At 34.1% G+C, this 14282-nt stretch overlaps 1 protein-coding gene across 4 annotated transcripts in view; it reads right to left on the bottom strand.

Moving 5' to 3' along the window:
- The window catches only part of peli3 (pellino E3 ubiquitin protein ligase family member 3), an 88958-nt gene that overhangs the window by 17605 nt on the left and 57071 nt on the right, over nucleotides 1-14282 (bottom strand). For all 4 annotated transcript variants that reach the window (XM_030162824.1, XM_030162826.1, XM_030162825.1 and 1 more), the window contains exon 5: nucleotides 944-1207. In XM_030162824.1, coding sequence (XP_030018684.1) covers nucleotides 944-1207 — 264 coding nt within the window. The remainder of the gene's footprint in view (nucleotides 1-943; nucleotides 1208-14282) is intronic.

Below are 14282 nucleotides of genomic sequence, written 5' to 3'. Positions count from 1 at the left end.
GTTTTACCATGTTATCACTGAGCTGTAATATAAGAACTCCCTAAATGTTATATTTAGATCTTTTATCTTTATGTGTGTGCTCTTTGACAATAACACACAGAACATTAGTTTCTTTTTCTTTTCTTTTCTTTTCTTTTCTTTTCCTACCCTTCTTGTCTTTTCTTTTCTTTCCCTTTTGCTACCCTTTTTCCTTTTCTTTCTCTACCCTTCTTTTCTTTCCCTTTTCCTACCCTTCTTTTCTTTTCTTTTCTTTTCTTTTCTTTTCTTTTCTTCTCTTTTCTTTTTTTTCCCCCTACCCTTCTTTTCTTTTCCCTATCCCTCTTTTCTTTCTTTTCATTTCTTTTTTTCTCGTCTTGTCTTGTCTTTTCTTTTCTTCTGTTTTGTTTTGTTTTCTTTTCCCTTCTTTTCTTTTGTTTTTTTCCTTTCCTTTCCTTTTCTTGTCTTTTCTTTTCTTCTGTTTTATTTTCTGTTCTTTTCTGTTCTTTTCTTGTTTTGTTGTTTTGTTGTTTTCTTTTCTTTTCTTTTCCCTACCCTACTCTTCCGTTCTTTTCTTTTCTTCTGTTTTCTTTTCTTTTCTTCACTCTTTACCTGACTCCTTCTCTTCATAAAATCCAAACTCCTATTATTTCGTCTCATGTTGCCGCTCTATCTGTCCCGTACCGTCTGCTGCTAACACACCTTATGTAAGCACACGTGTCGTGGTCTCCTCTAACATATGACCAGAAGACGTCCATAAGGGCCTAATCATACGTGACTAACTCCACACACATGCACTCTGCCTCTTCCTCATGCTGGGTCACATGCTCCCGTACACCCATCATCACAGTTATGATGTCACCCGTGGGCGGCACGACCGTGTCCCTGCTGTTGCTCTGGCCCTGGGTTTCCATAGTTACCGGTCCCTAAAGAGAAGCCTGAGACCCAGAGGGAGGATGACACTCACCCCCAGGAAGATGTTCTTGGACGAGTCGAAGCCGGCGGCGTAGATGCGAGCCGTGTAGGGAGCGCTGCGTTCACACATGATGCGGCAGGCGTAGCGGCTGATGGTGCTCTGGGCGGACTGGCCTCCACCTCCACCTCCACTGCCCTCCACTGCTGCCCCACCACCGCCACCGCCGCCACCACCACCGCCCCCACCCTGACCACTGCCACTGCCCGCCGTGTCTGTTACCACGAAGTCGATCATGCTCTCTGTGGACCGGCCAATCTGAGACAAGCAAGAGAGAAAAACAACAACAGAATGAACAAGAGCATAAACAGTTAAATACAGAGGAGGCTGATCAAATGGGACTTTGACCACGTGTAGGTAGAAGGACAGAGTTCTACAGTTCTGGAGTTCTGGAGTTCTACAGTTCTACAGTTCTACAGTTCTATAGTTCTAGGTTTAGGACCTTACAAATAATAACACTGTATGGAGCACAAGTGGAGGATGGACCCAAGACCTTTACTGAAGTTAGAGCTGGTAGACCAAACTATAACACACTAATGACACCGATATATAGGATAGAATAGAACAGAATAGAATGGAAGAGAAGAGAACGGACCAGAATAGAATAGAATAGAATAGAATAGAATAGAATAGAACAGAATAGAATGGAACAGAACGGAACAGAACAGAATAGAATAGAATAGAAAAAAACAGAATAGAATAGAATAGAATAGAACAGAACAGAATAGAATAGAAAAAAACAGAATAGAATAGAATAGAATAGAATAGAATAGAATAGAATAGAATAGAACAGAATAAAATGGAACAGAAGAGAACAGAAGAGAACGGAGCAGAATAGAATAGAATAGAATAGAATAGAATAGAACGGAACGGAACAGAGCAGAACAGAACAGAGTAGAATAGAAAAAAACAGAATAGAATAGAAAAAAACAGAATAGAATAGAATAGAAGAGAATAGAAGAGAGTAGAATAGAATAGAATAGAAAAAAAATAGAATAGAATAGAATAGAATAGAATAGAATAGAATAGAATAGAATAGAATAGAACAGAATAAAATGGAACAGAATAGAATAGAACAGAGTAGAAGAGAAGAGAAGAGAAAGGAACAGAACAGAATACAATAGAATACAATCGAATAGATCTTTATTGTCAATGTCACAGGAAAAACCACTAGTATGAGTGCCTTTATTTATAGCGGTATATAAGACCATTTACAGCCAGATCAAATGCACTGACACCTAGGTAGCTTTTCCTGTTCCAATTTTTGTTCTATTTTTGACCCAAATATATATATATAAAAAAAAAAGCATTAATTTTGGAATGGCTCAGAGCAATAGTATAATATTTTTGACATTTATCTGAGGTCATCATTAGTTACATCCTGGGGGGAAATATGTCTAAATTTCTTTTTTATTATTAGGTCTAAAAAGCTGGCAAAGTGTCAGATACCAAAATGAACTCAGTTTCATACAAGCACCCAAATGTAAATATTTTCATAATTTAACCCTTTCATGCATGAATTATGAGAACCTTAATCAAGATTTTTGTTATTCCTCTTCAGGCATAAAAATAAACAATTTGATTTTTTATGAACATATTTTTCATGGAGTTACAAAAATGTCCACTCAGCTGGACATGTGTTTAGTTTTAGAAGCAAAGAAACATGTATTTACTGACATACTATGTGAAAACTCTGAAATTAAAATGCTGCTATTCTGATGTTTTCTCACATTTTAGCATACCTGCATGGAGCTAATATGCCAAAAAAAACCCAAAAAAAACCAAAAAAAAACCTTTTTGTTTTTTAAAAAACCCCAATATCTATTACAGTCTAATAACAGCATTTTTTTTTTTTTTTTTTGTTTGTTTTTTTTTACACTCAAACATGTTACTGCAGATCAGGTTTATCTAGAACAGCACAGTTACACTAATGGTATGAATTTCAGTGTATGGGATGAAGTATAAGCGTCTACTGTGTTGGCTGATATGGAACTAAAACAACAAAATCCATGATTATTCAAGAGAACCCCTTTGAACAGCTCTCCACTGTAGTGACCACTATGCATGAAAGGGTTAATGTTCTTTATTGCACTAAAACAAAGAGAAAAAGTTGTCATTATTCACAGGTCATTATGCTATTATATTACTATAAGAAAAATACCTGCTTTTCACATAAAAATGCAAAATGCAGAGGAGAATACGATAACGGTTTAATGTAGAGACAAATTTATTCGCAAAAATAGTTTGAAGTCTTCAAGCGTTAACATAGAAACTGAGCTAATTATAATTAATTTGCCAGCACAAAACAGACTTCAACATAAACATTATAGTGGACATTTACTATAACTAAGTTTAATGGTTTAGGGACAAACCGTGTTAGATAAACTGTATATACTGGTCTGTAGAAACAAAAATGACTTGGCTACAACTTGGTCTTAAGCTAGTCCAGGTAATACATAATATATTGTGTATATAGATGTAAGTAGCACAAAACGCTTTCAGTTTACTGGTTACAGTACATTTAGATTTATGCCATTTTATTAGATTGTTTTCTCTAAGTACCCCTTAGAGACTGCAGAAGTACCCACTGTAGGGAGTCACTGTACAAGAGAATGTGAGAAAATCACTTCACACTTCCAGAACCAGTTTAAACAAATGACAAGACTGATGAAAACTGGACGGCTGGTGATTCTCATGTCTGAGCTTTCAGAAGTCTTCATAGGCGTTTATACTACAGAGCAGAGCATGTATAATAACAACAGCACTTTTGGACCCACTGCCATTCATATATTTCATACATTTCAATAACTATATACATCAGGGGTGTCAAACTTATTCTAGTTCAGGGGCCATATTCAGCTAAATTTGATCTGAAGTGAGCCGGACCAGAGAAATAATAACATAATAACCTATAAATAATGACAACTCCAAATTTTTGTCTTTGTTTTAGTGTAAAAAAATCCCATTAAATTATGAAAATACTTACTTTTATAAACTATCAAAAAAAAAAAAAAAAAAAAAACAGAAAAAAATGAAATTTAAATTAAAAAACGTAAGAAAATTTGGTGCAATTTTAGCAATATTATTCCTCAACTTATCATTTCTACATGTACATTATGGATCAGATCTACAAAGACACTAAACACTGAGGAACAGGCAGAAAAATTGTTAAAATTGTGCTGAATTTTCTTAAGACATTTCAGGTTGTTCATATTTGTTCAGGTTATTCACATTTAATTGTTTCAGGATAGTTTGTAAATTTTAATATTTTCATAATTATTTTATTTATTATTATTTATTTAGTTATTTTTTTCACTAAAAGAAAAAAAATTAAGTTGTTAATTCTATTTTTTTTTTGCTTAATTCAAGATATTTTTACTTAATTGAAGTTTTTTTTTTTTTTTTTGCTTAATTCAAGATTATTATTTTTTTTAATTAATTGAAGTTTTTTTTTTTTTTGCTTAATTTAAGATTTTTTGCTAAATTTGAGATTTTTTTAGCCTAATTGAAGATTTTTTTTACTTAATTGAAGATTTTTTTTTTTGCTTAATTCAAGATTATTTTTTTTACTTAAAGTTATGTTGTTTTTTTTTTTTTTTTTTTTTTTGCTTAATTCAAGATTTTTTGCTAAATTTGAGGTTTTTTTTTTTCCTAATTGAAGATTTTTTTTTACTTAATTGAAGATTTTTTTTTACTTAATTGAAGATATTTTTTTGGCTTGATTCAAGATTTTTTCCTTAACTCTAGCTAAATTTTTTTTGCTTGATTCAATTCAAGACTGTGGAATTTTTGCACTTGGCAAAACCATCCCAGGGGCCGAACTGGACCCTTTGGTGGGCCGCATTTGGCCCCCGGGCCGCATGTTTGACACCCCTGGTATATATATTGGTAAAGAAAACGTGTGTACAAATGAACAAAAAAGGAAGATCAGGGGGAAGAATTAGATGAGGTTAAAAACCAGAATAAATGCAGAAACAATGAGAACAAGTGGTGCCAGGTTGATTGTTAATATCTTCAGTGTAATTTTTGTGTTGCATTAATTCATCCTGCGGGCCGGAACACACCCGCTGGTGGGCCGGTTTTGGCCTTCGGGCCGCATGTTTGACACCCCTGCTGTAAGTTTTTCTGTCATTACTCACCTGAATCTCTTGCATTACGGTGAACAGTTTCTTAGTGCCATCCACCATAAACAAACCATGTGTTTACATTCTGAGCTGGGAGGGAACTCGGGCATCTTTGGAATTTTGTCGCGACATGCATTGTGGGAAACGGAGGTTCGCGCAGCCACCTGCAGTGTCAGTGTGAACATATGATATTATATGGATGAAACAAACACATGGAAACGTCTGAAACATGGAAACGGCTGGAGGAATATGCATAGAGGGAAGGGAGCTCCTGCCGTTTCTGCCTTGTGTCTGTTCCAGCTGCTGATGTCAGGTGGCTGCACGAGCCTCCGTTTCCCACAATGCATGTCATGACAAAATTCCGAAGATGCCCGAGTGACCTCCTGGCTCTGAATGTAAAAACATGGTTTGTTTCTGGTGGATGGCACTTCGAAAGTGTTCACCATAATGCAAGAGATTCAGGTGAGTAATCACAGAAAGACTGACAGATTTGTGATCTTTAGGCTGTGACTGAGGTTTGACAGATTTGATGAAAAACTGGTCATGAAAGTCTCACACACTTTTAACCCTCCGGTATCCAGGTGCACCTTTTAGGCACACTTTGCACTTCGTGTTAAAAAACTTCATATTATTTTTCACAATTTAAATAAGGTTAGAATTCAAAAGTTGTTCATTTTTGCATCATCTTTAAAATTCTGGCCACCAACTAAAATGTGCACATTGTAAACAAAAGAAAATGACCAGACTAGCATCTGTCTGGCAAGTGTGCCTAAAACGCACTATTTCTTCCATTTGATATGTATGATCAGGGCTGACCTTGATTTACAAAAATAAAATCAAATTAGAGCAGAAAAATAAATCAATATATAATATTTAATAGTTTGATTTATAGGTGTGCATTTTATGCACACTTGGTGACAGATGCTAGTATTTTTGAACATTTGACCTAGCGCCAAAAATAATAATGCAAATTAACCGATGTTGGAGTTAATCACTGACATATGCCAGGATGAAAAAATCAAATAATATATGATCCACTTTTTATGTAGTTTATTGAAAAAAAATATTTTTGTGTGTTTTTTGCATTCAAAAAAATGGTTTGTTTACATTACAAACACGGCACTTAAAGGGTTAAAAATGTGACAATTATTGAGTATTTGGTATTTTTATTTACAGCTCAAGTTGATGAAATAGAAAAAAGTGTAAAAGAATTAAAAACAAACTGAATGAAAATTTTTTTGACATTATTCCACAAGTGTGCCAAAAAGGAACACTTGGTGCTTAGTAAGGGCCTTGCTGGACAGGATACCGGAGAGTTAACAATTACTGCGCCTGTTCCCTGATTGAATGAGAACATGCCTTTGAATGGGCTCTACTCTATTCTACTCTTTCTGTAGTTCACCCACATGAAAAATTAAATAGGTTACGTTTCTATGAATCACCTATTTTTCAACAGCTCCTACATGATTAAGCAGACGTAGACGTCACTGTGCTGTGTGTGATGCATTTTTAAAAGCAACAGCACAACACAAGCTGATGACCAATAAAACAACATGCCATTTGAGTTCATTATGACAGTGCTTACAGGGCAAACCCTGAGGCATCAACTTCTTTATCAGCACTGTACAGACCGCCGGTAATGGCCATTACAGAAACATTTGTGAAACTGTTGACCAGGTAAAGTGTTACTCAGACCAGCAGGGACTCCATTTCTGGATCCCACCGTAAATGAGTTAATACAGCATTTGGTAGAAGCTCCAGACAGACCATAGATCATGGAGCTACAGGATCATCATGAGTTTGCAGTCCTCAGAAATACGCATCCATAAAAAAGTCAACTTTAAACGGGCCTGTTTTCAATGATGTGATAATGCATTTTCCACTAAATCCATCAGAGTTTTTAACCCATAAAGACCCAGTACTTCTGTGACTGTTCCCAAAGGAGTTTTTCCTCTAGATTTAACCTTTCTTAAGAGATTTATCTCCATTTATCATAATATTATCCTCTCAATTGTGCATTTTTTCAGTGAAAATTATGTATTTTCCTACATTTAATTTACTGATCATGTACTTTAATCATCATGCTGAGATTACATGTGAGGGTTATTATGTAAAAAACAGAGAAAACTTAAGAAAAAGTAAAGTAAATTAACTGAACATACACCAAGTGTCTTCAGCCACTGTCATTTATCAAACTTAAATGATTTATCACTATTCATTACAATATTATTCTCTGTATTTTTAATTTTTCACCGTGAATCACATACTTTCCTGTATTTAATTTCCTATATTTAATTTAGATGTTCATGAAAACTCACTGTAAATTCAAAGGTTATTATATCAAAACAGAGAAAACTGAAGAAAAAGTGGCTTCTTCAGCAAAGACATCAGTAACTGTCATTGATCCAACTCCATGGGTTTACAAGTGAATCAATGTTATAGAAGATGACGGTGTTTCCACGGTAACTACGGAGCCTCTGAATGTCCTCTGAATGACTGGTGGCTGATGTGCCCTTGAGCAAGGCACTTAACCAGAAAAAAACTCATTGAGATTAAAAATCTCTTTTTCAAGAGTGTCCTGGCCAAGACAGCAGCAGCAGAAAATACACAAAATACAAATCACAGCCATACAGCCACACTAAAAATATACATAAAACATAATAAAAGTCAGTTCTAAAACCATAACATCCCATAAAACATACATAAAACACTAAACTAAGAACATACATAAAACACCATCAATAATTTAAAAGGTATTAAAAGTATAACAACAATGTTTCTTAAAAGTATCTCAAAGCAGAACACGATTCAGTCAATATAAAACCAAGTTCTGACTGGAAAACAGTAAAAGTGCGACAAAATTCGCAACTGTTGCTTCATAATGGGAACTTTATTTTTGCACTTCTTTATCTCATTCAGTGAGTTTTAGTGGTACAGACTTAATACTTGTACTGTTGAATATGTTTAGTGTCGATCCCTAAAGACTTCATCCTCCAGTTTATCACAAACAAAACCAACTCATCTGGAGACATGTAGACTCTGAACAAGATGCTGATGAAAATATATGATGTAAAACAGCAACTAAAAGTAATAAAAGTATTGTTTCCAAAACATTAACACATAAACACCCAAACATCCAGGATCGACCAAAATCATCTACCAATGCAAAATGTTTTACGACTTCAGAATCACTAAACCTATTAGTAAGTATAAATAATTCGTGTAAAATGCAGTTTGTCATCTTTTCATGGTCATCAGATATGACCGTAGTTACCGTGGAAACACCGTCATCTTCTACAACATTGATTCACCAATAAAACGCATTGAGTTGAATCAATGACAGTAGATGGAGACACTGGAATTATGTTCAGTTAATGATAGATTTAGCTGAAAAAGTAATTTTCTTCAGTTTTCTCTGTTTCTAATATAATAACCCTCAACTTTAATCTGAGATTTTATGAACATCTACATGGGCAGTAAATTAAATACAGGAAAATAACTGATTTTCACTGAAAAAAATGCAAAATAAAGAAGATAATATTACAATAAATGGTGATAAAACACTTCAGAAAGGTTAAATCAGTGGTTTCTAACCTTTTTTGGTTCGTGACCCCATTTTAACATCAGACATTTCTGGTGACCCCAGACATTCAAAACAGAGACTTTTTTTTTTTGTGCTAAAATTAATTTGTTTTTGATCGTGTAATAGTTTGCTATACTATGTTGCAAATAAACATTAATTTTAGATGACATTTAGTCTATATAATGTATATTATTATGGACGGAGGCAGAAAAGCCAGGTGTAGATTACTGCACAAAGTGAGAATTTTATTTTCCTTGGTCAGGATATGTACAGTCAGTCCAGCTTGGATTTACAAGGCTGACAATTAATACTGAACAAACAAGAACTCAAACTAGTAATTATAACATATATTTTAACTTGTTTTATTTATTTGATTTTATTGTTTCTTAATGTTTTTATTAATTTTTATTGTGCTTTTAGTCTTCTGTACAACACTTTGGTCTACTGTGGTTGTTTTAAAGTGGTGAAAAATGAAAGAAAACAAGATGAAATGAAATGAAAATGAAAGAGCTGCCGCATCTGAAACTGGCCACAATGAACATTTGACAGATAAACAGAACCACAGTGCTTCAGTTTCAGCTCCACAGTTTGTCATATCTTTTATGGATTGGGACTGTCTCTCTCAACTCACCATATATTTTTTTATTACTAAGTTTTTTCTTTTTTTTTTTTTTGCTTTTAATTTCTATCAATTACTAGACATTTCAGGCGACCCCATTTGAATTCCAGCCGACCCTAGGTGGGGTCCCGACCCCAAAGCTGAAAAACACTGGGTTAAATATAGAAGAAAAAACCATTTGGGAGTTGCCACAAAAGAAACATTGGGTCTTTATGGGTTAAAATTAAAAGAGAACTATAATGAATACTGCAAAATAAAATGAAATTAAATAGAACTGCAGGTGAAATAAGCTAAGTGTGTTTTCCACTGTACAATAATAAAATGACCTCACACTGTATGAGGCATTCATAAACAATGGGTTTGTTGTATCACATATTCTTTTATCCTGTTTTCAGTTTCTATATATCAAGTCTTTCGGTAACACTTTATAATAAGTACACACTATGAAGCATCCGTTAAGCATTAACAAATACTGAATTCATTATTTATAAAGCATATTTCTGACATGAATACTCATTAATATATTGTTTATAAGCACAGTTATAAATGTTTTACTCATCAGTCATAATCATTCATCATTCAATCCTGCAGTTTGTTTAATAATCCCATGTGCTGTGTCTTTCCTTTGTTAGAATAACTGACACTTTTGTGAGTCTTTAGGCATTGCCAACCTTTAAATCTCATTTGTAAATGCTTTATATGTCATAGATAGTGCACTTTACATGAACTCACACCATATAATTAATTAATGAGTAGAAAGTGCTTTATAACTACCTGAAATAATGAATTCCTGTGTTAATAACTGTTTATAGGACATCTATTAGAAAATAAATGTGTGAGTTAGTATAAAATACACGCTAACATATTCATTAACCATTAGTACATGTCTGAATAGTGTATGTGTGAGCATAAATGCACATCAGAACTGGTTTGTAAGTGATGCAATGCTAAATGTTTAAATGCTGAATCCATAATTTATAAAGTATGAAAATACAATCATTAAGTACATTGTAGATGAGCTTATGAATGATGAGTAAAACATTTATAACTGTGCTTATAAACCATATATTAATGAGTATTCATGTCAGAAATATGTTTTATAAATAATGAATTCAGTATTTGTTAATCCATAACTAATGTTCTTATTAATGATGAGTAAAACCATTATAACTGTGCTTATAAACCATATACTAATGAGTATTCATGTCAGAAATATGCTTTATAAATGATGAATTCAGTATTTGTTAATCCATAACTAATGTTCTTATTAATGATGAGTAAAACCTTTATAACTGTGCTTATAAACCATATATTAATGAGTATTCATGTCAGACATATGCTTTATAAATGATGAATTCAGTATTTGTTAATCCATAACTAATGTTCTTATTAATGATGAGTAAAACCATTATAACTGTGCTTATAAACCATATATTAATGAGTATTCATGTCAGAAATATGCTATATAAATGATGAATTGAGTATTTATTAATGCTTAACTAATGCTTCATAGTGTGTACTTATAAAGTGTTACCAGTCTTTCCTTATAAAATCTGAAAAACTAAAGCCTAACACCGAAACAACAGGGAACAACAGCCAATAAAACAATAAAACAACCAATAAAAAAAAAACAAAAAAAAAAAACCCTCCTGATTTTCAAAGTATGATAACCTTGGACTGGATTTCATGGAGTTGTGGGAAACCAGTGGTTATAAATAAGACCGACTAAAATGCAAACTGTTGTGTGTAGACAGTGTTGTCTGTAGAGGCTGACATGTGCCCACAGATACAGTAGGTGGAGCCCAGTCCGGTGGGTCCTGTCTGCCGGAGCCACCGCTTCATATGGATCTCCTTGACATTGAGGGGAAGGTGTTTGGAAAACAACAGTGAAGCTGCCCAGAGCAGACAGCTCTGACTCATCCTCTCTTGTATTTTTTATCCGCTCATTCTTTTGTCTTCCCTCCCTCTCGTTCTCCAGATGCCCTCGCTGCTCTCTCATGACGCAGCATTCTCCACAAGCCTGAAGAATCTGCTAACAAACGACTTCTGCACTCGCTGCGGGATGTAGGTATGTACTGGAGTTTGTTCAGCAGCTCTACAGGCGTCAGAGGTTAACACACTGCTGGAATACATATTCAAAGCAGAAACACTCTGCACTTAATCCACCGCTTTAACATACACCGAACAAAAACAGAAACGCATGAAGAAATATATGAATTTATTTTTATGAAATGAAATAGAGTATGTAGCCGACAATAACAGCATATTATGGATGAAAGAGAACCACCTGAGCCTGTATAATACACTGATGTCAATAAGTATTTAACCTCTTTTTATGAGATGATTATGATAATGTGATTTATTCATGATAGATAAAGTGTAACTGGGACTCAGTATGGAGTCATTGGACCTGATCTAAGGGGATTAAGGATGTGGATAAATTGGAATAAAAAGAGTAATTTGTCTGAAAATAACATTTTTCCACCTTTATAGGTAACTGTGTACAGGGTGGGGAAGCAAAATTTACAATATTTTGAGGCAGGGACTGAAAGACAGTGTATGACCAATTGAAAGTCATGAGAATTTATTTGCCACAAGAAAATGTACATAATAGAAAATGTTTTTATTCTATGTGTCCTCCTTCTTTCTCAATAACTGCCTTCACACACTTCCTGAAACTTGCGCAAGTGTTCCTCAAATATTCGGATGACAACTTCTCCCATTCTTCTTTAATAGTATCTTTAAGAAAGTCGACATTGCTGTGTGATGTTCTATTGGTAGCATGTTCTAAAACGCCCCAAATAACATAATCCAGAGGGTTTAGATCTGGGCTAGAAGGCGGCCATAAACATGATTCCCAAAAATTGCTAAAGTTGGATTTGTTGCTGTTGTCAACAAGTGTTTTGGTGTTCTTGTGTAAGATTTTAACTTCAAATCATATTTTACTGCATTTCTAACAGTCTTGTTGTCTACTCAAGTTAAATTGCCATTTTTCTCATGGATTTGGTTGGATCCTTTAGGATTTTGGATTTGAGAACTTTAATAAAAGCTTTGGTACGTTTTTTGTTGCTTCCTCCACTTCCAGACTTTCTCGTAATAGTTTTGCTCATAGTCATTCTCTTCTTTCCATTATAAACAGTCTTTATGGACACTCCAACTATTTTTGAAATCTCCTTTGGTGTGACGAGTGCATTCAGCAAATCACACACTCTTTGACGTTTGCTTTCCTGATTACTCATATGGGCAAAAGTTTCTGAAAAGGTATGGATAATAGTGTTAGGTATGATTATGACATCAATATATGTTTGGTTTCAAAACAATTGACGTAGTGCCTGCTGAGAAAAAACAACTAAATGTTCATTGTAAATTTTGCTTCCCCACCCTGTATTTGCATTTACTGTAATCTTACCAGTGTAATGTATTACAGTAATGGATTACTTTTTGCTATAATGCCATAGTGTAAGGCCTTGCTAGTCAGTTTTCAGTAATATTTTACTTGGTACATGTTCAATAGCGCTTGCATTCCAACACACTTTGCCCCATGTTTGACTTCCTGACGAAGGCTTGAAGCCGAAACGCATTAAAGTTTTTTTAGTCCAGATATGACCATGCCATGCTAATAAAGGTATTTTAATGTTTAAAGAGAGTGCCTTGGATTTTTCTTCCAGTGTGATAAACACTTCATCTATAATTTACTTACAGCTGCACAAACAACAAGCAGCAACCATGTTCCTTCCACTCAATCTCGCTCACTGACTGATGTTTGTTTACTTGCACTCATCACCTAGAATCAATGATAGGTACGCACTTACGGCTGCTCCCATAGGTTCTGCCCACACATTTAATTCACGTAATACAAAGCTCCAGTGTGGTGCATTTATAGTGATTTTTAAAACTTTTTTTTTTTTTGTACAAAATTTCCCCCTTTTTTGCTTATAAGTAATACACAAAGCACAGTTAAGGTCGTAAGCATGACCAGTACAGGTTCACTTTAATGCTATACATATTTTCTATATATTTCCTTGTATTTTAATAGAGAACATACACATTTTATCTATGTCCTCATTATAACTTTGCTAAAACAACAAACCTAATCCAACATTATACCTGTAATATCTAACATATCATATTTAATACATGAGTTTTGAAGCCCTCTACATGATCAGTGTGATATTTTTTTTCTTGAAAAACCTGATGTATACAATTAGATACATGCAATACACAGATAATCCACCAGGGGGAGGAATTCATTCACCAGAGGCCTTTCTAGTGACACTACAAGACTGTCATTAATGAGGAAGGAGGCAGAACTTTGGCAATTTTGAAAATAAATTACCAATGTGTTAGACATGTTTGTGATACATTATGTTTTTGTTTGTTCAAAAATAATAATATGTGAGCATTGAGACCTGATGTATCAAATATGATACAAAACTGAAACTCATACATGGAAATTGATATTTGAAAAAAAAAAAAAAGGGGGGGGGGGGGGGGGGGGGTTGTTCAGAAAGAGCAATAAAGGCTCCAATTTCAAAGAACTCGAATTTTCTGTCAATAATTTAATGGTTCAGGCTTAACAGGGTTAAGTTTATTCTCAAGTGGGTAAAAATTTCACTATTAAACCAAAGCCATAAAAGCTGTTACAAATAAAAACAAAGGTTGAAGTACATGATGATGCTCTTAAAACACAGGTGTCAAACATGTGGCCCGGGGGCCAAAACCGGCCCACCAAAGGGTCCAATCTGGCCCATAGGATGAATTTGTGAGATACAAAAATTACACAGTAGCTACTGAAAATCAATGGAGTCAACATAGTTTTAATTCAGGTTCCACATACAGACCAATTCAATCTAAAGTAAAATAATCTCACAATAACCTATAAATAATGAAAATGTCAAATCTTCTCATTTTTTTGTGTAAAAAAAAAGGAAAATTACATGAAAATGTTTACATTTACAAACTGTCCTTCTACAATAAAAATGCAACAAATATGAAAAACCCAAACAA

This window comes from Sphaeramia orbicularis, chromosome 18 (genome assembly GCF_902148855.1).
Source record: "Sphaeramia orbicularis chromosome 18, fSphaOr1.1, whole genome shotgun sequence".
NCBI classification, from domain to species: domain Eukaryota; kingdom Metazoa; phylum Chordata; class Actinopteri; order Kurtiformes; family Apogonidae; genus Sphaeramia; species Sphaeramia orbicularis.
Note: the sequence above shows the minus strand (reverse complement) of the source record. Positions and strands in the feature narration are given on the sequence as shown.